Source organism: Nannobrachium achirus (assembly GCF_963921795.1).
Source record: "Nannobrachium achirus genome assembly, chromosome: 14".
NCBI lineage: Eukaryota > Metazoa > Chordata > Actinopteri > Myctophiformes > Myctophidae > Nannobrachium > Nannobrachium achirus.
Window position 1 is genome coordinate 47287702 of NC_137821.1, and position 26885 is coordinate 47314586.

The 26885-nt window shown below is 44.9% G+C and overlaps 1 protein-coding gene across 1 annotated transcript in view; it reads left to right on the forward strand.

Moving 5' to 3' along the window:
* The window catches only part of dysf (dysferlin, limb girdle muscular dystrophy 2B (autosomal recessive)), a gene marked incomplete at its 5' end in the record, with an annotated part of 194227 nt that overhangs the window by 162567 nt on the left and 4775 nt on the right, over positions 1-26885 (forward strand). Inside the window, 8 exons of the mRNA XM_080741975.1 lie at positions 1183-1274; positions 6831-7001; positions 10056-10198; positions 17762-17901; positions 18402-18490; positions 19351-19446; positions 20127-20268; positions 22506-22605. Coding sequence (XP_080598101.1) covers positions 1183-1274; positions 6831-7001; positions 10056-10198; positions 17762-17901; positions 18402-18490; positions 19351-19446; positions 20127-20268; positions 22506-22605 — 973 coding nt within the window. The remainder of the gene's footprint in view (positions 1-1182; positions 1275-6830; positions 7002-10055; positions 10199-17761; positions 17902-18401; positions 18491-19350; positions 19447-20126; positions 20269-22505; positions 22606-26885) is intronic.

Below are 26885 nucleotides of genomic sequence, written 5' to 3' on the forward strand. Positions count from 1 at the left end.
CAGTGGCCTTGTGGTTAGAGTGTCCGCCCTGAGACTGGGAGGTCGGGGGTTCAATTCCCCGGCCGGGTCATACCAAAGACTATAAAAATGGGACCCAATGCCTCCCTGCTTGGCACTCAGCATCAAGGGTTGGATTGGGGGGGTTGATCACCACCACCAATGGGGATCCTGTCTGTCTGTCTGTCTGTCTGTCTGTCTGTCTGTCTGTCTGTCTGTCTGTCTGTCTGTCTGTCTGACCAGCTCAGTGGCCTTGTGGTTAGAGTGTCCGTCCTGAGACTGGGAGGTCGGGGGTTCAATTCCCCGGCCGGGTCATACCAAAGACTATAAAAATGGGACCCAATGCCTCCCTGCTTGGCACTCAGCATCAAGGGTTGGATTGGGGGGGTTGATCACCACCAATGGGGGTCCAGGGACTGCAGATGAAAATTAGCCCACAGCGGGCTAACTCTGGCTCATTTACATTGAAGTGAAAACTGACATGTCCATCAATGAGCAAGGTCCCTGTCAAATAAACAGATCTTAACTCTTAAAGGGGGTTCCAGACGGTACGTGGTCACCGCCTCCTAGCAATTCATTTTCAATGGGAGGCAGGCGGCTATTTTGGCCGTGCAGCAAAGTTTTGGGGCGGCGAGGCGAGCGGGCGCGGTCCCGTGAAATCCCCCGCGAGCGTGCTCGTTTGCGCATGCGTACGCGGGCGGTGAGAGATGGATTGTGTTCATCTTTGTGAAATACTGCGTGGCGTTTACTCACTGAGTGAGTGTGTTTGTGTCTCACCGTGGTGCAGCCACTGCTGATCCTAGCGGCAGCCCCGACGGCAACCACGTGCCGTGTGGAACCCCCTTAACTCTTTTACTGCGATGAAAAAGAGCTTTTTACACGTACCTTTGAACAATCGCCCAAAGATGCCCGCAGGTCTTTTAGAGTCCACTCGCGACAATCCACTCCAAAGATATGGGCTTTCTACAGCCATCAGGCTCACAGAGACACCGTAAAATCAGAGTGGAAATACTGTAGTGTTAAAGGGAAATCCTATTGTTCTAATAATACACTGTACAAACCCCAATTCCTCCAAAACAGTGTTTGAAAACGGTACAAAGACTATATACTGTGTGTGTAATAATGTTTGATGTTTGAATGTTTATAATGTTTACTCTATGTGACATGTTAAACATGTGTTTCCAGTGTGACCCCTATGTGAAGATCAGCCTGGGCAGGAAGACCATCAACGACCACGACAACTACATCCCATGTACACTGGAGCCTGTGTTTGGGAAGTACGTAATACACCTTTAATTAAACTACATCCCATGTACACTGGAGCCTGTGTTTGGAAAGTACGTAATACACCTTTAATTAAACTACATCCCATGTACACTGGAGCCTGTGTTTGGAAAGTACGTAATACACCTTTAATTAACACTGGGGTGACTGGAAAAAAAATCACTTCCACTCTGACTGCATTTATCAGTCAAATTGACAGGTAAACACCTCCTCCCCTGCTGCCAGCGTGGGTTCTATTGTCTTCCAAATGTGAATTAGCATTTCTAGTGACCTCTCAAAATGGGGAGCGCAAAAGGTGTGAAATTCTCTCCTTGCTTCTGGGAGGGGGAGGAATGGGTGAGACCTGTCTTTATGACCGGTAACTAACAGTCAGAGTGGTATAATGGTATGTATATTATTTCATACTTATGAAACGTTTCAGAAGGGGAAAAAAACGGGACAATTATTGCACTTTGCGATCAAATCAAATGCAAAATCGGTCAAAATTACCTGTTAGTCGCCCGTGTGTTAAACTACTTCCCATGTACACTGGACCTTGTGTTTGGAAAGTACGTAATACACCTTTAAAAGACACAAAGGAGACTCTTTGTGTGAACTGTAGATCATCAAATGGTTATCTTAGGAATGCGACAAAAACATATCCATGAATTCAAGTCTCCATGGGGTGAGCAATCAATAGAAAATAAGTCATTTTGTGGGTGAACTATCCCTTTAACTCACCATTGTTACTTCAGGTGATCACGTAAAGGCCGTCTTTCAGACGATCATAACATTACAAGATCAATGCCTCCATTCCTCTGGTCATGTCTGGTCCAATTACAACATTGACTTACCTCCAAGTTTAAAATGATCTACCGTTTCAAAAGTACCTCTCACTATTCTTCTTCGCATCTTCTTTGTGACAGATTGCGTGACCCTAAACATTTTTATTCTGTGTCAAATAAATGTTTGAATATTTAATTATAATATACTTTTTTGCAGCTTTCAGATATGTTTTGACTAGGGCTGTCACGATATGACATTTTACATGACGATTAATTGTCACTCAAATAATTGGCGATTAACGATTTAATTGTGTTTTTGTCGTTGATAATTACATTTCTGTTTGACTTTTAGGCTTTGAAGTTGTACATGGTAGATATGACACATAACCTAAATATACAAAGAAATTACTGACATATTTGACAACTTACTACTTAAAAAATAACTTTGATAGTGGAAATAGCCGATCTACAAGCTCACAACGCGTCGCATCGCGACGCGTTGTGAGCTTGTAGATCTGCTATTTCCACTATTTTTGACTTTTTTAAAAATATATGAACATTTTTCAACATGGAAAGATTATGACGATTATGAAAAATAATCACGATTATTTAAAAAAAATCACGATTAGACGATTATGTAATAATTGTGACAGCACTAGTTTTGACACAGCAGTAATGTTTTATGGATTCACCAAGATCCTGGCTTGGTTCCAGGCTGCAAATAATAAATATACTGTAAACCAGTAAGACTCCCTAATCGGGAGATAAGCGACCGTAGGTGGCTTTGCAAGAATCGGCCTGATGGTGGCGCTAGAAGAGGGCCATGTGAGAAATGAAGGGTGTTGGTCTGCGCGGCGCCGAGGCGGACGAATAGGTACCGGGCCCGGCTCTCCCGGTCGCTCCTAGCCGGAGTTACGGCATTTTATGTGAGCTGCAGTGTAGGGGGTCCTCCACTGGGGGCAACACCACTTTTGCATCCGTTCTGGAGCACCAGGAGTCGGTGGTCCCCGGGAATTCCCCGTGAGCAGCCCCGTTGGGGTGGTCATTTGGTCATTTTTGCACATTTGGGTTTTTTTTTTTTTACATCTGGGGGTCCCCCAGGGAGCTGGGGGTCCCTGTAGCTCCGGGGGTCCTTGGAGGTTGTAGTTTGGCAGGTAAGGAGTGTGTGTGCAAAATGTGGCATGGATGGGGGCAACGGTTGTGGAGATATGAGCAGGGGAAAAGTGTGACGTGTGATGTGTCACTCACGGAGGGACATTTTTTTACATCTGGGGGTCCCCCAGGGAGCTGGGGGTCCCTGTAGCTCCGGGGGTCCTTGGAGGTTGTAGTTTGGCAGGTAAGGAGTGTGTGTGCAAAATGTGGCATGGATGGGGGCAACGGTTGTGGAGATATGAGCAGGGCAAAAGTGTGACGTGTGATGTGTCACTCACGGAGGGACATTTTTTTACATCTGGGGGTCCCCCAGGGAGCTGGGGGTCCCTGTAGCTCCGGGGGTCCTTGGAGGTTGTAGTTTGGCAGGTAAGGAGTGTGTGTGCAAAATGTGGCATGGATGGGGGCAACGGTTGTGGAGATATGAGCAGGGCAAAAGTGTGACGGACTCACTCACTCACTCACTCACTCACTCACTGACAGACAGACAGCCTGTGGAGGTTTTGGTAGTAAATGCGACCTACGGTCACAATAATGTATGTTCAAAAATGGGAAAACATGAGTGGGCTTTCTATCTCTGTGTGTAGAACCACAACATTGCTATGCCCTGGTTGTGTTGTGGACTCTGACATCCACTTGACTTTAAATGATTTAAAAAAAAAAAAAACGTATCATTTTATCATTATCAGTATCAGTGCTCTGTGGACGACCCTTTACAATGAAGATATATCTGTGTTTCACTGCGTCTAAACTCTAAAAGATGAGTTGATTTAGCGTGTGTGTGTGTGTGTGTGTGTGTGTGTGTGTGTGTGTGTGTGTGTGTGTGTGTGTGTGTGTGTGTGTTCCAGCACGGTGAAAGTGATCTATTACAGACGTTTGGGGTTGGGGAAATTCAGCATATTTTATGTTGTTAGACATCTCTGACTCCTGCAGGGAGACGATTATATGGAGCCACAGCCATGTCTTTCTCCCCCACAGTCTTGCTCTCATTCAAACCACAACTGCCTGCCAACTGCACACTAAACCTTCTCCCACCTTGTAATCCAGGTATTCAATAACAATGAATTCTGGGATAGCGGTAGTGGTGGGAAAAGTACTCTTTTCTTTTTTTTCTTTTTTTCTTTCTTTTTTTTTTAACTTTAAGTATCAATACTGAAATGTAGAAATACTCTGTAACTCTGTTACTGTTAAGTAGATGCCCGCATTGCCCGGGATTCGAAATTTACTTGACTAAATGTACAAAAGTATTGGTGTCAAAATGTACTTAAAGTACCAAACATAAAAGTACTCATTTTGCAGAATGTCCCCATTTCACCCACAAATGTATAAATGTATTTAATTTTAAGGACCCCCAGTTTGATATACAGTACATTAGGCTATGGACCCCCATTTAATGGTATTTCTATCTCTTGAGACGTCAATTTAAATTGTAAAATCAATGGTAATTTAACTCTGAGAGTGTACAAATATGGACCCAAAATATTAAGTTCCAGGGACCCCCAGAATGCAAAATCTGCATTAGGTTCCATTTGTCCACTCTCTGAGTTACATAGCCATAAGGGTCCATTTGGTTCCTAACTATCATATAGCTGGGGACCCCCTGAAACTCCCTCAAGGACCCCTGGGGTTCCCCAGACCCCACTTTGAGAACCAATGACATAATCCAGCTGTATCAACTTTGCAGCTTTCTCTGTCTGTAGGTCATTATTGTCCCACCAGTTGGGGGGGCTATACTCACACCAAAAGGCCAGCAGGGTACAGAGTAGAACCACACACAACTAGGGGGGGGGGGGGGGGGTTAGTGGGACTGAGTTACTAGGGCCCATGTTGGAGGGGCCTTAATTATGTTATACTTTAGCTAGTGAAAAATAGCAGATATACAAGCTCACAACGTGGCACCGAGTGCCACGCTGCGAGCTTGTAGTTCTGCTATTTTTGAAAAGTAATGAAAATGTGTGCAAATCTTTGAATATACTGTATTTTTTTAAGCAAACATTTGTAACTCAGATTTAGCTTCTGGGGGGTCCCTGGAACTAAATATTTTGAGATGGGGTGGGGGTCCGTGGCCAAATACATATGATTTTGGGCGTCCTTCTCTTCACATGAAAAAGTGTGAGCACCACTGACATAGAAACATAGGTTTTAAAAAAATATATTTGCATATGAATACCCCCCACACAGAGGCTGACATTCACAACACTTCAAGATCTTTGGAGTCCAGAGTCTGAACGAACAACATGTCACTTTCAAAAACACAAGTAAAATGCCTGTAATAATGTTTTGGTGATTATTAGAATGTCTAGAACATGTACATATGTTATTATTGTGAAAGATATCCCCCAAATGTAAATTAGAGCATGATTTATGATTCATGGCTATAACAGAAACCTTTTTTTCTTTGTCTTTTCTTTTTTTTTTTTCAAAAAAACATTACATTTTCCTCTGAATATGACTCCTACAACACCATCTGAAAGGTTGAAAAACATTTGTTGCAAGTAGAAATTAATTCGGCTCTTGCAGGGTTAAACATGAATGAAAATGTTCTCACAACTCTGCTTTCTTTCACTTTTGAAGACTTTTCTGTCTTTTCTGTCTTTAATCTCTCTCTCTCTCTCACTCTCTCTCTCTCTCTCTCTCTCTCTCTCTCTCTCTCTCTCTCAGTTGAAGTCAATTCAAAGGGGGCTTTATTGGCATGAGAAAACTCAAGTTTATTGCCAAAGCAAAAATTTTACAAAACAATCGAAACAAAGCAATGTATGTACAAATGGGAATAAAGTAAAGTGTAAACAGGGCTGTGTTAACTTGCAACTAGGGAAAACCGACCGTCAGAAGTAGTTATGCATAAGAAAGGTTAGCTTGGGTAAACCTTTGAAACAAATGATAGCAATTTCAATTCAAAGGAGCTTTATTGGCATGAGAAAACAAACGTATATACAGTTGGAGGGGGTACAGCATTGTGTAAACAGAACTATGTTGCATTGCGTCGTTATAATAGGCTACATGTTGAAATAAATAGCAGCAAACTTTTGCAGTCACTTTAGGACAAATAGCAAACAATTTAAATAGTGTACAAAAAAGCCTCATATTTAAAATGTGTTTAAAGGTAGCAGCTCTGTTTATATGTGCAGTAGGTCTAGAGCAGGGGTTTTCAAAGTGGGTGACGGGGCACCCTGGGGTTCCCTGACGGTAGTCCAGGGGTGCCGCGAGATCATTTGATAATATTTGGAATTTATTTGGACACTTGAAAAAATATTTAGTTTCATTTTAAACTTGAAGTACAAAGTTATTTTCAGTCAGTTCTAACCAAAATGGCTATTATCTCAACATAATCACGACAATATCGTCACTCTTGGGCAGAAACCTTGTATCTCCAAGTTTCAAATGTGTAAGGCCAGGCCTATGTCTTTTGGTAAAGCAAAGCCCTGCTTCATCATACAAGACTGTCGAACAAAACTAGTGAAAACAGCCGATCTACAAGCACACAACGCCTCGCGATGCCCTCGCGATGCCTTCTTTTATCACAACAGTTCACAACTCTTGCTGCTGTGTTCGCAAATTGAAGTACTGTATATCAATGTTGTGTGCACGCACCTATTCAAACGTATCTCTCTCTCCCTCTCTCTCTCTCTCTCTCAGGTTGTTTGAGCTGACCTGCACCCTGCCCGTAGAGAAGGACCTCAGGGTGATGCTGTACGATTACGACATGCTGACCAAAGACGAGAAGATAGGAGAGACCGTCATCGACCTGGAGAACCGGTTCCTGTCCAAGTATGGCGCCTGCTGCGGCCTGCCACAGTCCTACTGTGTGTGAGTATAGTACACACACACAACCTGTAGTATGTAGCCTGCCACAGTCCTACTGTGTGTGAGTACACACTAAAAAATGATGGGTTGTTTTGGCTGGGTTAAGCCTATTGGGTTATTTAATTGGGTTGTTTTCATGCAAATGGGTATTCTGATAACTCAATTCGCTGAGTTATTTCTGTTGGGTATGGTGTTATTAGCTGTTGGGTTGTAATTTCCATAGAATTTGTTGAGTTATTTTGGACTACCCAACACGTTGGGTAAATACGTTGGTCACCATTGCTTTGCATAACAATGCAAAGCATGCTGGGTAAAGCATTTCCAGTGGCATTTTAAGCTTTTAGGAGCAAAAAATGCTAAATGTGTCAATGACACTGTGTGGATATGTCACAGTGTCATATCCAAGTGTCTGCCAAGGCAAGCTGACTGACATTATGTCAGAATTTGATTTGTCAGTATTTGAGCTTCAACCATAAGCTAAAGTGCTAGGGTGCTAGGTTAGGGTTGAGCTCCCTCCCACTAGAGGTGAAATTAGATGCAGAACCTTTGAGGACTCTTGAAGGTTTAGCCTCTGTGACCGTGCTATTCTTCCATGTATTGTCTCATTTTGGTAATGTCAATAAATTAGTTGATATTGTAACTTAACAGGGAAGATTAGCATAGGCTGAATCGCTTTGCCCATGCTTTGTGATAATGTGATTATTTAATTAAATTGACAACTATCAGTTGTACCGATGAAATTTCAATTTAAAAAAGGAACCACCAACATAATAGTAATATATAATAATGAGGAAATATAATACATTTTAAATAACCCAACACATTGGGTTATATGAATAACCCAACATGTTAGGTTAAATTAACCCAGCGATGGGTCGGTCCAATATTTAACCAGTGTTGGGTTGGGAAACAACCCAAATTGGGTTGTTTTTAACCCAGTGTTTTTCTGTGTGTATAGTACACACACACACAACCTGTAGTATGTAGCCTACAGTCCTACTGTGTGTGAGTATAGTACACACACACAACCTGTAGTATGTAGCCTACCACAGTCCTACTGTGTGTGAGTATAGTACACATACACAACCTGTAGTATGTAGCCTGTCACAGTCCTACTGTGTGTGAGTATAGTACACACTCGGGCATTAACAAAAAGTCGACAAGTAGACTCAGTTGACTTCATTACACAAGTCAACTCCCACCAGAGAAAGTCGAAGTTTAAAAAAAGTAATACTTTCTATTGTGAAAATAGCAGATCTAACGCCTCGCGATGCGAGGCGTTGTGAGCATGTAGATCAGCTATTTTCACAATTTCTGCCTCTATATATTTGACAATTTGGACAATGTTTAATTTGTCAGAAATTGGCACTTTAGAAATGTGAAGATACCCTCTATATACTTAAACCTTTTGTTGGTTTGTTTATAGTTGAGTGAGAAAACAATGTTGCACATTAAGTTAATCATCTGGGGACCCCCCCAAAATAATTGGGGGTTGTGTGTGATGTGATGACATCATCAAACGATAAAGTCGACTTCAACTCAACTTTTTACTGAGTCGAGTCGACTTGCAAAAATCACAAGTCGTTAATGCCCTAATACACACACCACTTGTAGTATGGAGCCTGCTGTGGCCTGCCACCAGCCGGCTTGCGAACATTCAAGGAATAGAAATCCTTCAGTTTCTATTAGCATCGATTCCCACATCGATGATGTCACTGGTAGGCAGGACCAATTATACGAAGAAGGGGGGGGGGGAATGGCCAATATGAGCGTATGAGGTGTGTAATTAGGGAATTTTGGGCCTGCTGAATCCATTCCAAACATTAGCTATCAGTGAAAATGACTCCTTGGCCATGAAATAGCGTGTGTGTCCACGAGACATAATATTGGCAATAAAAAAAATGGTTGGAGTAGGGTTTGAATTCATGAAAACTATTCCAGATCAGGCGGGTAAGCGCACATCATGACACACAGGATAACATGATACAATCTGACAAGGAACATTCAAACACAGGGTTTAAAACATAGGGACTAACAGGACACAGGTGAACTCGAATGACATGATAGGCTAAGCCTTAGCCAATTAGGCCTATTTTATTGCCAACAAGTCATAACTGAAAACTAATGGTTGGAATGGATTCAGCAGCCCAAAAATACCCTTATTATTACACACCTCATATGCTCATATTGGCCATTTTTTATTTTATCCCCTTTAATCCCAGGCCCAGGTATCCCGATACCCCCAACTTTGATTGGCTCCCACAAAGTTTGGAGTTGTGATTGAAAAAGTTCAGAGACACCTTTATGAACACATCTGTGAAGAAAGCTATTGGTAATGATTTAGTTCCCAGATTGGTCCAGCACTCGGCTAACTTTCCCTTACTAATAGGCTCAGATGCTTGACAGTGTGTCGCGGGTTCGAGTCCCGATCCTGACGAGCTTTGCTGTATGTCACTCCCCATCTCTCCCCCCATTTGCTGTCAGTCTACTGTCCTATCAATAAAGGCATAAAAGCCCCAAAAGGTTATTGAAAAAAAAAGTGGTGCTTTAAGGATATTTTTCAGGTCACAGCAGGATAAAAAATCAAGAGTCTCCTGATAACTTTGGGAGTGTTGCCAGGTATGCTGATCATAGATCATATAATTTGGCTAAAACTCTTTGGGGGACGAACACTGTTCTAGATGACTGTATCATTCAGTAATGTTGCGAGTGATGTCTCTCACACTGTCTCTCTAACGTTTTGCTTTCTGCTCTACGTAACACTTTTGGCACATAGAATGCTTTGTCTTTTTTTTGTGTACAATCCACGTTGGCGTTTTGTAAATGGCAATCTGACTAGCCATCGTCAGGGAAAAGTTCTGTCGCTCTTTTCCGTTTTGCAGCATTGCAGAAGTTTGTAATCGAGAGACTATGTAAATGGTGACATTGTTGTGATTTTTAAACTGCCAATAAAAGTATTCTATTCTACAATAAAATGTGTAGATAAATCACTTCACAGCTCTCTATCTCTGACTGTTTCTCTCTCTCTCTCTGTCTCTGTCTCTGTCTCTCTCTCAGCTCTGGGGTGAACCAGTGGAGGGACCAGTCCAAGCCCAGCCAGCTGCTGGTCAGACTGTGTGAGCGACGGAACCTCAGGCGTCCCGTCTTCAAGCACGACAGTGTGTCCTTCAGAGGACACCAGTACACAGCCCAGGACCTGGGTGAGTGGACAGAATGTCCTTAGCTGGGGCGTCCGCTGGCCTGGTGGTCAAGGCGCATACCACATACTTGGCTATGATGCCTGCTGGCGTCACCGGTTTGATTCCCGATCCGGATGACCTTTGCCGCGTGTCATTCCCCATCTCTCTCCCCGTTTCCTGTCAGTCTACTGTCCTATCGAATAAAGGCATAAAATGCCCAAAAACAAATCTTAAAAAAAAAAAAAAAAAAAAAGAATGTCCTTAGCTGTCAGGGGACACGATGGGTGGATTTTTCCAACTGGGGGCGAAGATACCGAAGCAACCATTCGTGATGCTCGAACTATCCAGGTTTTATATTTCCGGTGCTTGATACCACACTGAACTAAGCATAATCAAGTGGAGATGTGGCAAAACGGCATTGATTTCTACACAGAGAGGGTAATTCTTTCAACATAAGATGCTGCATTCAAGTTCAGGAGATTTAGGACAAGGCAATTCTCTTGAATGCTGCCTTCAGGTATAGCATGGAAAGAGGGCATTTGCATTTTTTTCACCATAGTAAATGCATTCATGGTCTTACAGATGGATAAAAGGGCAGGGGCTCAAATTTATTATCCTGCGGGGGGCAAGGATTATGTTTTCACTCTGTGAGTCTGTCTATGAACTGCTGGACCGATCAAGATAAAACATAAAACACGCACACTCCCAATAAGTCAAGGAAGAACCTCAGATGATGCAGTGATATTAGTCTGGCCATGCCAGGCTATGCATAGCCTACTACAGGGGTTTTCAAAGTGGGTGACGGGGCACCCTGGGGTGCCACGACGGCAGTCCAGGGGTGCAACAAGATCATTTGATAATATTTGGAATTTATTTGGACACTCTGTACAAATATTTAGTATAATTTTAAACTTGAAGTACATCAGTTATTTTCAGTCAGTTCTAACCAAAATGGCTATTATCTCAACGTTTTCCTTGCAACATAATCACAAAAATATCATTTACTGTCAGGCAGAAACCTCTGTCGCACAAAATTTGGGAAAACAGCCGATCTACGTGTGCTTGTAGATCTACTGTTTTCACTAGTTTAGTACATTTTATAGATGATAAATACAAAACTAACGGTTTTGGACATACAACGTTTCCACCCGACAACGATGTTATGCTGTAAATATAAGGTGCTGGGAGTGAAAATTATACCTTTAATGTGCCTCAGGTGCCCTGAGACAAAAAAGTTTGGGACCCCCTGGCCTACTACACAGCTCACCTGACACCAGGCCTGGAATTTTGTCATTTTAGAGGCAGGGCCACTTGGCCTTTGGTGTTGTCCATTTTTTGAGGGCACAAATAAAACAAGATTTTAGTCCATTTAAAGAATTAATTGAATGTAAGGGTTAAGGATGATTTTAAATGGAATATGCAGACAATCTGCTGTGAAATAAATAATGATATTTGCAATCTGATCCATGCTCAGCCCTGCACCAATCAAAGTTACTGGATTAAAGATGGGGACTCAGGGAAGTTAAGATTTCAGAATCTCAACAAATGACACCGGTGACTACATGACAAGAAAGAGACACTGGTGTCTACATACGGTATCGACAAGAAAGAGACAGTGGAGAAAGTGGAACGGTCAGCTGGGGCATTAAGGCCACTGTGGCCTCAGGGCCATTTTTTGAGGGGCATAAGGCCAAACTGAGGGGCAACGACAGCCATGGCCTTTGTGGCCTCCCTGAAATCCTTGCCCTGCCTGACACTGAACAAAAAGTGGACAGTAACTGACTGACATCATATTGATGACATGTGTTGTTCAACTTGTTCCACACGGCCTCTAAGTGGCAGCTATAAAACACACAATTCTACAAAAGTAAAACAGCATATCTGTCACCAAGTCGCTGTTGAAGTGTTGATCAACATGTCAAGAAAAGTATAAAGGAAAATATAAAGCCTTGGGTGAAAAAGAACACAGAACTGGCTGACGGGAATAAGTACCGGTAGTTTCTCCTCTAAAAGCAGGAAATGCGAAAAGCAGGAAATGCGTGAAGAGAGAGGGTGTGTGGAAATGGTTAAACAACAAAGCTCAACTGGGATTGTACTTTTATAGATTTTGTAGCAGCCACATTGACTGTAGCTTTGTTTCTTCATGTCACTGGCTTCCACTGAAGCCAGTAGTCAGGAGATATCTTAAAAAAGTCCTGGAATAAATTCCTTACCAAAACATTTCTTCACCAATGTGTCACCAAGGTGTCTAGAAACACATCTCACACAGTTCCCCTAGGAGAATCTGTGATAGCTGCTGAAAGTTCGGGACCCATTAACTTAACTATACTGGAAAAAACACACCAAATAAATATGCTTTAAGTAGCATTTGAGGGGTCAAACTAGTTATTTTTTCCATGATTCTGAATCCATTGCAAGCATTTGTCTTACATGAAAAACATGCCTTGGGCTAAAAACGGATCCCACAAAACTGTGAAAAGTGATGACTCATCACTAAACATCTGTTTTTAGCCCAAGGAATGTTTTTTTGTGCAAAACAAATGCTTGCAACGGATTCAGAATCATGCAAACCCCTTAGTTTGACCCTTCATACGCTAAAGCAGATTTATTCTGGTGTGTTTTTTCCTGTATAGTTAAGTTAGTGCTTCAGCAGCTGTCACGGATTCTCCTAGGGAAACTGAATTTCAGTCTTTGTGAGATGTGTTACTAAACAACTTTACAGATTTTTTTTCTTTTCTTTCTTATTTTTTCTTTTGTGATTAATCTAATGCTAGACTGACGATAGGTTCTTGGCTTACCTGCGATTCTAGATGACTATTTCTATGCATTTGATGTATCACCTTGTGCTGTCCTCGCTTGTTGAACGTTGCTCTGGATGAAGAGCGTCGACTGCTAAATGACTAAATTGTAAATTATAGCATTGTATCTTCATTCCACATGACTTCCACTGAAAATGAATAGTATCTTTGTAGCTGCCATTGTGAACACAACGTGAGTAATGGGGAAATATCATGGTCCACAGATGCAGAAACTCTGCTATCAATAGCCACATGCTGTACAGAGATGTTAACTCTGTCTCCATGTTAATACACAGCCAGAGTGGCTGCCCTATCTGTATAAATAAACGCCAGGCGTGTATCATGACCTTCCCAGCTCCTCGATTAAACCAGAAACGGCACCGCTGAGCGCGGTGTTGTCATGGTAGTTAGAACGTACAGGCTGTGTGTACTTGTTGGTAAAGTGTTCTGACATGTGGTGATGATGTGGGGAGCACCACACATCCACTCTGTGTGTGGAACCGCAGAGAACATGGCACGGGACGCGCTCGGAAAACATTCTCACACATTCTGACGAACCACGCCGTCGCCGGGGTCGGTTGTTTCGCCTTGGAAGAGTGGATGATTTGCCCCCCCGAGGGTGGCGCTATAGAGGGAATGTGTGCAACCACAAAGTAGACAGACGAACAGACGGACAGAAGGATGGATAGCTGTGCTCAGAACTCCGAAGCTGACGGGGCCAAATAAACAAAAAACAATGAAAAGACAGAAATCAAGACTCATATGAAAGACTCAGATTGACGGAGCAAGAGAGAGAGTGAGGGGGAGGGGGGGTCTAGACTAGGGATGTCCCGATATCACTTTTTTGCTGACCAAGTACAAGTACGAGTACTTCATTTGAGTACTTGCCGATACTGAATACCGATACTGTAAGTTAAGTTTCTGTGCTTAAATGGTGTGTGGCGCTCCAAAATAAAATGCTTTAAATAATTATATTGTCATGCCTAGCGTGAGAGAAGGTGAAAACACTGTTCATTAGTTGAACTAACACACACAAAACTATGTCTTATGATTTTTGATATTATGTTGTTACCAACATATATTATGAAACAAAATGGTATCTGGCGCTGCCGTGAGCGATATCGGACGAGTATGAGTACAGCAAAATAGGCTGGTATGGGGGCGAGTACCGATGCTACGAGGACCGATACCGCATCCCTAGTCTAGACGTGTCAAGTTTTGTGTAGTCACTACAAGATGTTGTACACACACACACACACACACACACACACACACACACACACACACACACACACACACACACACCCTTCAGTGCATGGCTAATTGACTCAGAGGTCCGACCTCATCAGACCTTCCGTCATTAAAAGACCGCATACACACACGCGCGTGCACCAGGGCCCGTGCATACATACACACACACACACACACACACACACACACACACACACACACACACACGCTCATGCGTACGTGTGTGCGTGCATGCTGGTATTAGGGTAGAGGCACGTTGGTGTGCATAAATGTTTTTCTTCATATCTGCGCGTGTTAGCTCACGTTTAAGTGTGTGTGGGACTGTACTGGCGCTCTGTATCGCCTGGGTGAGACGAGCGGAAACACTGACTGTGTGTGTGTGTGTGTGTGGGTGCGTGCGTGCGTGTGTGTGTAATGCTACATAAACGTACAACGCTTTTGACACATACGATAAATTCAGCAGATATATCACTCCACAACTCGCTTGCTCGCTCGCTCACTCCCTCGTCTCTCTCTCTCTCCTCTTTCCTTCCACTGTCTCTTGCTCTTTGACTTGTCTCTCCCTCTTCCAATAATTTCTCATCCCTTCTTCCATTCTGCCTCTACTTCTCCCTGCTATGTTGACTTCTCTTCTCTTCTCTTCTCTTCTCTTCTCTTCTCTTCTCTTCTCTTCTCTTTTCCTTAGACCAGTGGTTCTCAACCTGTGGATCGGGACCCAAATTATTTTTAGGGGTCCCAGATGATCAACTTAACGCGCGGAAAACGCACAGAAAAAAAGGACGATTTCATTTTTTAAAAGAAAACAATGATTCTCTATGACCTCATGCACACCGGCTCCGAATTCACCATGCGGCAGGTGGCTGCGGCTGTGCGTTTTTTTCCCGATCGAACCCAGTTCGATTTGTGCGTCTTGTCGCATGCGGTTAAAACTCATCACTCCTTTTATGACTTCTTTTTGTATCTGCAGCGTGGATTCCGCACACCAAATCAATGCGTTTTAATCAAGCAGCAAATGGAAAGAAACGCAATGGTCCTGTGTGCAAAGCCACAGGAGGAAGAGAAGGGTTATAGGGGCAGAGTGTGAATGAGAGAAAGAGAGAGAGAGAGAGAGAGAGAGAGAGAGACCTTGATTCCGACCATAAGACCACCTGTGGAGACACAGATGAGATAAATAATCTAAATACATTTTCTCTGTACACACGCACATGTGCACGTGCACGCACGCGCGCGCACACACACACACACACACACACACACACACACACACACACACACACACACACACACACACACACACACACACACACACACACACACACACACACACACAGCATAATATCAAACACACATTATGTTCCATGGCCGCTGCTATACAAGGTCATGGTTGTCGTTTTAGCGATTTACGGTTCAACTGTGTGTGTGTGTGTGTGTGTGTGTGTGTGTGTGTGTGTGTGTGTGTGTGTGTGTGTGTGTGTGTGTGTGTGTGTGTGTGTGTGTGTGTGTGTGTGTGTGTGTGTGTGTGCAGCCAACATCAACATGGTGCTCTGGTCTCCTCAGCCTCTCTTTCCACGGTTGCCGTGGTTTCCGTGCGTCAGCCTCCTGTCCGTCACATTGGTTGCTAATCAGCTGAGACCTTCCTCATCACATGCTCCTCTTCCTCTCCTCTCCTCTTCCTCTCCTCTCCTCTCCTCTCCTCTCCTCTCCTCTCCTCTCCTCTCCTCTCCTCTCCTCTCCTCTCCTCTCCTCTCCTCTCCCCTCCCCTCCTCTCCTCTCCTCTCCTCTCCTCTCCTCTCCTCTTCCTCCCCTCTCCTCTCCTCTCCTCTCCCCTCCCCTCCTCTCCCCTCTCCTCTCCTCTCCTCTCCTCTCCTCTCCTCTCCTCTCCTCTCCTCTCCTCTCCTCTCCTCTCCTCTTCCTCTCCTCTCCCTCTTCCTCTTCCTCTTCCTCTCCTCTCCCCTCCCCTCCCCTCCTCTCCTCTCCTCTCCTCTCCCCTCCTCTTCCTCTCCTCTTCCTCTTCCTCTCCTCTTCCTCTCCTCTCCTCTCCTCTCCTCTCCTCTCCTCTCCCCTCCTCTCCTCTCCTCTCCTCTCCTCTCCTCTCCTCTCCTCTCCTCTCCCCTCCCCTCCCCTCCTCTCCTCTCCTCTCCTCTCCCTCTCCTCTCCTCTCCTCTCCCCTCCCCTCCCCTCCTCTCCTCTCCTCTCCTCTCCTCTCCTCTCCTCTCCTCTTCCCTCCCCTCCCCTCCTCTCCTCTCCTCTCCTCTCCCCTCCCCTCCCCTTCCTCTCCTCTCCCCTCCCCTCCTCTCCTCTCCTCTCCTCTCCTCTCCTCTCCGTGGAGGTGAATCAGAGTTTACAGTCATAAAGTTGTGATGTCGTTTAGTTTGGATGCAACACACATTTTCCTCATTCATGCAGAAGTGATTGAAAGAGCTATGAATGGCTCGGGCTTGTGTACGTGTGTGCGTTTGTGTGTGTGTCTCTCAGTGTGTGTGTGTGTGTGTGTGTGTGTGCGTGTGTGCGTGTGTGTGTGTGTGTGTGTGTGTGTGTGTGTGTGTGTGTGCGCGCGCGCATGTGCGTGCGTGCGTGTGTGATTAATGATGAATAACTCCTATCATAACAGTTCTACCCACTATTCTTTCCACCATAACCTGCACTTCAACCTGATTCAGCCGTTGTAAATCAGTGGAACTGTGCTCACAATACAAGCCGTTGTGTGTGTGTGTACACGTGCTTGTGTGTATGTGTGCGTGTGTGTGTGTGTGTGTGTGTGTGTGTGTGTGTGTGTGTTCCTCATAGGCCTGCCTGTATTACCGGTATACCAGTTAAAGTTACCTTACAGTTATATTGACTATGCGGTTGAATCTTCCACAAATTGATTTCAGCCTCTGATTTACACTTGTGATTTGACAATGAAGCTGATTCTTAATAGAGTTCTCAAATTCTGCGCGAACCCGACCCGACCCGACATTTAGGGCATAAAATGTATGCTAATTAGTCGGGCCGGGTAGGGCCCCGAGCTCAATGAAAAAAAGAAAAAAGGTGTTTTATTATTTATATTACTTTTACTCTGTGATAAGAGTTCTCGTTCTTCTCAAACCTGACTACCTGACCCGACCCAACGTTTTCGGGCCGGGTAGGGCCTAAAATGTATGCTAATTAGTCGGACGGGGCTGGGCCTCGGGCCGGCTCAGTTAGGACCCAGTTACGGCCCAGTTAGGACCGGGCCTTCATTTTCAGGCCTGTTGTGAACTCTAGTTCTGATTGTGTGTGTGTGTGCTTCATGTACAATACTTCTTTCTGGTGTCGGTAACATGCTGCACATGGAAGCATATGACCTACTCATATGTCCTGTATGTTGACTGTAAATACGTTCAATTGTGTTGTTAACGTTCTGTGCATTCTGAACTCGTGGTGGATTCATGCACTGAGAGTGTATAGGACATCAGAAGCAAATGAAAAATGAATTGTTGGGTCCTGTTGGGTAATGTATTTTATAAATGTGAACTCAAATATAAAAATTCAAATGTGAATCTCTGTGTTACAGAGGACGGGAAGCAGCCCAACCCTCACCTGGGTCCTGTCCAGGAGCGTCTGTGTCTTCACATCCTCAGACAGATGAGTCTGGTACCAGAACACGTAGAGACCAGAGCCCTGTACAGCCCCCTGCAACCTGACATACAGCAGGTATACCCTAACCCTAATACTACCCCCTGTACCCCCTAATACTACCCCCTGTACCCTAACCCTGTACAGCCCCCTGCAACCTGACATACAGCAGGCAAACCCTAACCCCTGTACCCCCTAATGCTACCCCCTGTACCCTAACCCTAACCCTGTACAGCCCCCTGCAACCTGACATACAGCAGGTATACCCTAACCCCTGTACCCCTTAATACTACCCCCTGTACCCTAATCCTAACCCTGTACAGCCCCCTGCAACCTGACATACAGCAGGTAAACCCTAACCCTAATACTACCCCCTCTACCCCCTAATACTACCCCCTGTACCCTAACCCTGCAACCCGACATACATGCAGGTACGTACCTAACTCAGTGATTCTCAAAGGGCTTTTTTTCCACGGGCAAATACGGGGCCCAAGTTTGCCCTGCTGCCAATGGTCCATTCTCTCTGTTCTCTGTGGTGTTTTGTCGTTTGATTGGATTTTGTCTGCTGTGTGCATCAGGGGCGGCTGATGCTGTGGGTGGACATCTTCCCCAAGTCCCTGGGACCCCCGGGACCCCCCTTCAACATCACCCCCCGCAAGGCCAAGAGGTACTCGCACACATACAGTACATGCACGCACGCACACAAAATGTAATGGACCTTTCGCATTTAGCCTTGTTTCAGATGATGATTAGCGATATTAACACATTCCCCGCCATTTAACAATACCTTCGTACTCTACCATGCCTCCAGTCTCCATAGACTTCCATGTAATTCATAGTGCACGGATCATGCACACCCATGCCTAGATAATGCACCACGTGTGTCCACATTGCTCACAGCTTTCAAACAAAAAAATCCGAATGGAAATCCGTTCAGGCATTCATGAGATAGAAGCCATTATGTTTTCCTAAAATGTAAACAAAGATGGCTGCCATGTTTGATAGATGGGGTTGCTATGGGGGTTAAACATGCAATTTCGCGATTTCTATCATGCCTACTACATTTTTTGGGGTCCAAAAAAAAATTTGAAAAACTTTTTTTTTTGAATTTTTTTTTTTTTTTTTTTCAAAATGGCGGAAATTCTCGGGACTATCGGGCCTGGCAGGGAAAGACATTGAAATAATCTCGGGACTATCGGGCCTGGCATGCAATGAGTTAATAAGAACGTTTTTATTACAATAATGCCATGGTGAAACGTTGCTGCTGGGGGACCTGCAACAGTTATTATAGCGACCCAGAACGTTTGAAGGGAGCATTTCTTTATTAATTTCCCGTGGATTCACACAAACCCACGATATTTACATTGGAGTGAATGAGGTGGCTTTGATACTGTCGGACGTCGGGGCGGAGCCAGCGTTTGGGGGAGGGGTTTAGTGAAAGGAGAATTATCAGTCAGCCAGTCAGTCAATCAATCAATAAATCGACCAATCAGAGTGTGTCTCTCTCTCTCTCTCTCTCTCCTGCAGGTTCTTCCTGCGTTGCATCATCTGGAACACCAGTGATGTCATCCTGGATGATGTCAGCATAAGTGGCGAGAAGATGAGTGACATCTATGTGAAGGGGTACAGATATGACCCAATGGAAAGATATATCTGTGTGTGTGTGTGTGTGTGTGTGTGTGTGTGTGTGTGTGTGTGTGTGTGTGTGTGTGTGTGTGTGTGCATGTGTGTGTGTGTGCGTGCGTGCGTGCGTGCGCGCGTGTTAGATACTGTAGATGGATAACTAATGGATGACTGATATATAATGTAACAACGGATAAATATGAATTAGGTAATATATAGATGAACAGACAAGAGTTAACTAGATAAGAGAAACAATGAGACATTATTATTGAAGTAATACCTATCTTCATGGGTTATATTCTAGGTTAAAAACTCTAATTACATTTTGAATTGTACGGGCTCTCGCTGGCCTAGCGGTCCAGGGGCATACCACATATAGGCTCTGATGCCTGACAGCGTAGTCGCAGGTTCAAGTCCCAATCCCGACGACCTTAGCTGCCTGTCTCTCCCCATCTCTCTCCCCATTTCTGCTGTCAGTTTAATGTCCAATAAAGGCCCCAAAACAAATCCTTAAAAATAATAATAATAATTGTAACTCTAATTTCAATTTCAATGCTAAGTCTAGCTCAAATTGTGATTGCAATTTAAATTATTGGTGTAAATTCTAGCAGCTGTTCCAGTTCCTGTAATTCCAATTCCAGGGTTTTAATTCCAGCTGTGCTTGTGTGTGCGCTCACCAGCTGGCTGCAGGGCTACGAGTCCAACAAGCAGAAGACAGACGTCCACTACCGCTCTCTGGGAGGAGAGGGCAACTTCAACTACAGACTGCTGTTCCCCTTCCACTACCTGCCCGCTGAACAGCTCTGTACCATAGACAAGAAGGTATGAAACCTTCAACTATATCTGCTGAGCAGCTCTGTACCATAGACAAGAAGGTATGAAACCTTCAACTATATCTGCTGAGCAGATCTGTACCATAGACAAGAAGGTATGTAGGAGACCTTCCACTACCTGATGAACAGCTCTGTACCATAGACAAGAAGGTATGTAGGAGACCTTCCACTACCTGATGAGCAGATCTGTACCATAGACAAGAAGGTATGTAGGAGACCTTCCACTACCTGATGAACAGCTCTGTACCATAGACAAGAAGGTACAGAGACACGTCCATGACACGTTGTGGACTTGGAGGTCGGCTATTTTCGGTGCGTGAGGCCACACTGAACTAATCATAATCAGGTCAATACTGGAGATGTGGCGTATACGTGAAAGAAGGGGCATTTGCATTTCTTTCACCATAGTAAAAACTGCATTCATTGTCTGGAGACCACTTTTTTACAGACGGATTAAAGGGCATGCAGGGGCTCAAGCCCCTTTGATGTCTATTTGTGCACGTGTCTGGACAAGAAGGTATAGGAGAGGAGAGAGGGAGCCAGCACAAGGATGCTGAAAACTATCAGTATAGAAAGAGAGAGAGAGAGAGAGCTTGGATTAAGACTATTCTCTACTTCAGGGGTTCTCAAAGTGGATTTCAGGGACTCTATAGGTTCCTTTATGGGGGTCTAAATTGACCCTTACATTTCTGTAACTTTGACAGTGTACAAATGGACCTTGATGGGATCATTTGGTTCCATTTGTACACTGTCACACACACACACACACACACACACACACACACACACACACACACACACACACACGCGCACACACACTCAGGTCCCAGTGTTTAGAGTGTGTGTATGCGTGTTGTTAGGCAGTGTGAGAGCATGGTGTGGATATAGACAGTGTGAGTTAGAGGGTCATTGTGAAGTTACTACACTGACTGACTGTTGGGGGGGGGGCAGTGATATGTGAGGAGAGAGCGCTTGTGAGGGAGGAAGGGTGTCACCAGTTATATAGCGGGGATTCAAACCGGCAACCTTGTTTATCTGACAGTGTCTTGACAGATGGAGAGAGGGGATGAGTGAGTGAATGGAAAACAAGTGTTACTACGCGTGTGTGTGTGTGTGTGTGTGTGTGTGTGTGTGTGTGTGTGTGTGTGTGTGTGTGTGTGTGTGTGTGTGTGTGTGTGTGTGTGTGTGTGTGTGTGTGTGTGTGTGTGTGCGTGCGTGCGTGCGTGCGTGCGTGCGTGCGCGCGGACACTTGTAGAGCGAGAGCCATTAGCGGAGAAATGAGAAGTGGAGATTCTGTCTGATAGATTGGTGTCAGGATACATTATCACTGTAGTGGCAGACGCAACACACACACACACACACACACACACACACACACACACACACACACACACACACACACACACACACACACACACACAAACACACGTGTGCACGCACACACACACAGCACACAGGCATTCTCTTTCCACATCTGTCACCCCTCCTCATCCTCTCCATCACGCTGAATTCACACCAGCGAGCCGAGGTCTGGAAGAAGTGTGAACTAAATGCAATAAAATGGGCATGTCCCAGTTATGACTGACAGGCAGCCAGCCTTGTAAAAACAAAGAGAGTTGTGCTCTATAGTAATTTTTCATGAAATCACTTCATCAATGCATCAATCAAATCATTGCATTTTAGGGGGAAAAAAAGTTTTTTGAAATAATAATTCAGGCACTCATAAAAATTGTGTCCGCGACCCACAAATGGGTCCCGACCCCAAAGGAAGGGTTTGGACATACAAGGTTAGGTTTTCACCTGACAACGACGATATATAGCTTAAAACACGACATTGTCCCACCAGGAGCAATTTTAGAAAAAAAAAAAAAACTTCATGTCTACATTGTTTATTGAACAAGAAAATAAACGTCAGACCCAGGCTCTTATGCCTCGACTGCGTGCGTGCGTGCGTGCGTGCGTGCGTGCGTGCGTGCGTGCTTGCGTGTGAAAAAAGGGCCCCAATTTAAATAAGCCTAAAAGCGTTCTTGTGGTCTTTATCCTTTTGGGTCTTTTATTTGACCTTTTATCAGTGAACTATAATGTCCTGTACCTCCAAAATTGTTGTCCCAGTCATTTTAAAATCTCTCTCTCTCTCTCTCTCTCTCTCTCTCTCTCTCTCTCTCTCTCTCTCTCTCTCTCTCGCTCGCTCTCTCTCTCTCTCTCTCTCTCTCTCTCTCTCTGTAGGAACACTTCTGGAGTGTTGATAAGTCTGAGACTAAACTTCCTCCTAAACTCACCATCCAGATCTGGGACAACGACAAGTTCTCATTCGACGACTACCTCGGTAAAACACTGTCTGTTTGTGTGTGTGTGCGTGTGCTGTCTTTAAAAATGTATGGGAATGCCCATATGTGGACATTATATATTAAGTTATATTAAGTTCTCAAAATATGGACGCTCAAGTTCAAGTGGTTAATATAAAAATCAAACCTCGGTTCGAAGTGAAGCGGTGAACTTTTATTCTATGTGTTCTAGAGCTATGAACTCTGTGATCTATATGTTACAGTCATTTTGGGTAACTCAGTGAGACTGTGGTAAGAGCGCTCGTTTTGTAGTTCACCACACACTAATCACCACCAGATGGCGACGCAGCCATTCAATAGTGAAGGCGCTGACGTCACTCGTTTGCGACTCTCTTTCTTTATTTACTAGCCTAGCCTAGCCTAGCTTAGCCTAGCCTAGCCTAGCCTAGCCTAGCCTAGCTTAGCCATTAGCTCCATTGTAGTCACTTGGACAGGGCGTTTATCGTGGGCTTGCCCAGGCCTTACGGCCTGGGCATAAATATAACGATTGCATTCACCACGGCTTCGTAACTCGCGCGGCGCTCCGCCGGCCGCGCGGCCCTGGCCCGCTCTTCGCGGCCACTCGCGCCTGCGGCGCTCTGGGGCGAAGAGCAGGACCAAGGTCCGCTGGCCTTCACGCCGCTTGCAATGTCGTGGACAATCGAGTGGCTCCGCCTGGAGGACGTTGTTGTGGCGACCGCTTGTTCCGCCCCGTGCGGCACGGCAAGCGCTCCGTTTCTCTATCTCACCGTTTCTCTATCTAACCGTGACATATACATTCTTCCAATTCTGAAAGAATGAATGATTTTATCTGGAGGGCCGAATTGTCGTGAAGCTTGACCAATCCTCAATTCTGGTCTCATTGGACATTTTTAATCACCCAATCATCAGACCGGGACGGACGTTACACACATATTTTGGATGTACGGGACAGATAAAACCTGTTCATTCTGGACTGAAATTACCATATATGGACATGAACGGGACACACAAAGCGACTCCAGATAAAACGTGTTCATTCTGGACTGAAATGACCATATATGGACATGAACGGGACACACAAAGCCACTCCTTGGAAGCGGCTTTCACCGCTTCAAAAAAGGAGAAAAATGTTTCTATCACACAAATATTCCGAGGACCCCCTAGGGGTCCCAGACTCCCTGTTGAAGAGCTCTGGTGTAAAGGGTTTTTCTCCAGCGTGGATACGCTTGTGTCTCCTCAGACTAGCTGAGTGACTGAAACCTTTGTCACATTGCTTACAGAGGAATTGCTTTTTGTCTCCAGTGTGCGCGCGCTGGTGTGACCTCAGCAGGGCCAAGCGTCTGAAACCTCTGCCACACTGTTTACAGTGGAAAGGTTTTTCTCTGGCGTGGACACGCTGGTGACTTCTCAGCTCACTTGACTGACCAAAGGACTTCTCGCAATGTGTACAATGGAAGGGTTTCTCTTCTCCGGTGTGGAAATAATGGTGAAGGGCCAGGTGAGCTGGCCGACTGAAACTCTTGTCACACTGTTGACAGTGGTAGGGTTTCTCTCCCGTGTGGACTCGTTGGTGTGTCTTCAGGTTACTCGACTGACTGAAGGTCTTCTCGCACTGTATACAACGGTAGGGTTTTTCTCCGGTGTGGAGAAGGCGGTGGCTCTTCAGGCCGCCTGTGTGACTGAAACTCTTGCCACACGTTGTACAATGGAAAGGTTTTTCGCCGGTGTGGACGCGCTGGTGTGCCTTTAGGTGGCTACGCTGACTGAAGCGCTTGTCGCAGTGTTCGCAGTGGAAGGGTTTTCCTCCACCAGTCACCGCCAGAGTGTAGTCCACGCGGGCGTCATCAGACGTGTCTTCGCATCTCCCGGCTGAAATGGATTCCTGGTGAGATCCCGGTTGATCGATGTGTCCTCGTTTCTGGCTGCTTACGGAGCGACTGATTATCGGACGGTAGAGGTCCATCGTCGAAGTGGCTTCTACTCGGGCTGTAAACGCAGTTCCGTCGGCGGTTGGAGGATTGTTTCCACGTATGTTCTCTCTGTCACTGTCGTTCTCCCCACTCAGCATCTATCTCTCTATTATTTGTCTCTGTGTCGATACACTCAAAGTGTGAAGATTGTCCCTCTTGGTCGTACTCAGACTAAATGTGATGTCTTCAAAACATCTTCACATCTTATTCATGCTGACCGGAGCTCTAATGATGTCACACAACACAAACTGATGACATCAATCACAGCAACACCGATTCGAGCAGAAGCCGTTGTAATGCATGCATCAGTGGACTAAATGTTGCAGCCGTATGACGTATTTAGCTGTGCACATTTCTCTCTTAGGCAGCTGAGTCTGATTTTTGAGCCCTGGATGGAGCTAGGCTCCAACATCTAGCTTTGTCCGTACCAGAGGTTTACACCCGCTCTCCCAGTTTTATAGTAAGATATTATGATGTCACGTGAAACTTGACCAATCATGTAGACCCAGAGATCGCCTATTCTGGTTGGCCGAAATGTCGTGTGCAACTTAAACAACCAACCAGGTCTGTGCATCTTTTTGGTCAAAGTTGATCCCATGCCAAAGCGCCAGCGCTCGCCCAGCAGTGCGCACCCATGTGCGCGACCTCGCTCTTTTGGGCAAGGTCGCTTCTTGCCCTTAGGGACTCTTACTGTATAATGACTAGTGGGATTATGTACGGCAGACAGCCCTGGTCGGGTAGGGCAGATAGAAACAAAATGGACTATATTGCATCTTTTGAATAAATAACACCTGGACCATTCTTTGTGGGAGCAAATAATTACTTTTAAAGGTAAGATATCCTTCTAGGCCAAAACTCTCCATTAACTCCCACTTTGCAATACAGTGTTGCTCAAAAGTAGAAGATCCACAAGCTCGAAACACAGTACAAAGTGACATGTTTTTACGAAATTTACAAAAAACTGTGGATAGAAAAACAGTGGGGCAGTTTATGGACCGGTACTTAGGAAAGCTAATCTTCTTTTTAAGATGAGATGGCAGGCTTTGGCACATTGGATTGTACAGTGTTTACCAGATAAAATGACATTCAGTTTATTATGGTCATCAAGATCATTAAAAAGTTCTACCAGAACGAATGTCCTTATAAAGGTCACAGTGTAATAGGACACAGGCCTCAGATTCAATAGAACAAAGTGTACAGAAGTGGCTATCTATTTGTGTATAATATGTAGATAAGAGTTTTCAGCCCGACAGCAACAATATGGACTGTGCAAGTATCGGTGCGGCATAGCTCAGGGGTAGAGAAACCGTCATTAGAGCACAAAGGGTTCCCGAAGGGTTCCCAGTTCGAATCCGGCCTCCCCCAGAGTTAGTGTCGAAGAGTCCTTGAGCAAGACTCTGAACCCCTAGTTGCTCCCGGTGAGCAGGTTGGTGCCTTGCATGGTTTTCTCTACCATCGTTGTGTGAATGGGTGAATGTAATGCACAATCTATGTAAAGCACCTTGGATAAAAGCGCTATATAAATGCACCATTTACCATGCCTGTGTCAGTGCGAGCACGTGTGCGTGCGTCCACTCTCGTGGACGGCTGTGTTTAGCTATGAATGATGTACAGTATATGGCCGAAGCCCCTGTGATAACATTGGTTGTGAAACAGAGCGAGGTTTTCCCGTAGCTCAGCAGGAAGGGAGTGGGCTCGCACTCTCAAGCTGTCCAAATTCTACCTTTTCCTCTGCACGGCCCGAGACCCCCGTCTCCCCCACTCCCCTCCTCCCCCATCCTTCTCCACCTCCCCGCCCTCCAAAAATAACTCCTCGCCATCAGGGGCGTCGCACCAAATTCTGGGCCCTGGGTACAAGGATTCACTGCGGGCCCCCCATGAATGTTCTTCCTAGGGGAGGGGTTTTTACCCATTTAGACTGGGAACGCATTATGTTGTGCTTTAACTATTGAAAAATAGCAGATCTACAAGCTCACAGCGCGGCACTGAGTGCTGCGTTGCGAGCTTGTAGATCTGCTAAAGTCTTTAAATATTTCAAATCCTTCTAAGGTTTTTTGAAAAACCTATGTTTCTATGTCAGTGGTGCTCAAATGTTTTCATGTCAAGGACCCCCAAAATTATACGTATTTGGCCACGGACCCCCATCACAAAATATTTAGTTCCAGGGACCACCCAGAAGCAAAATTTGAGTTAAAAATGCGTGTTCGCTTAAAACATACACATATTCAAAGACTTGCACACATTTTCAAAATTTTTGAAAAATTGCAGTTCTACAAGCTCTACAAGCACTCGGTGCCATGCTGTGAGCTTGTAGATCTGCTATTTTTCAA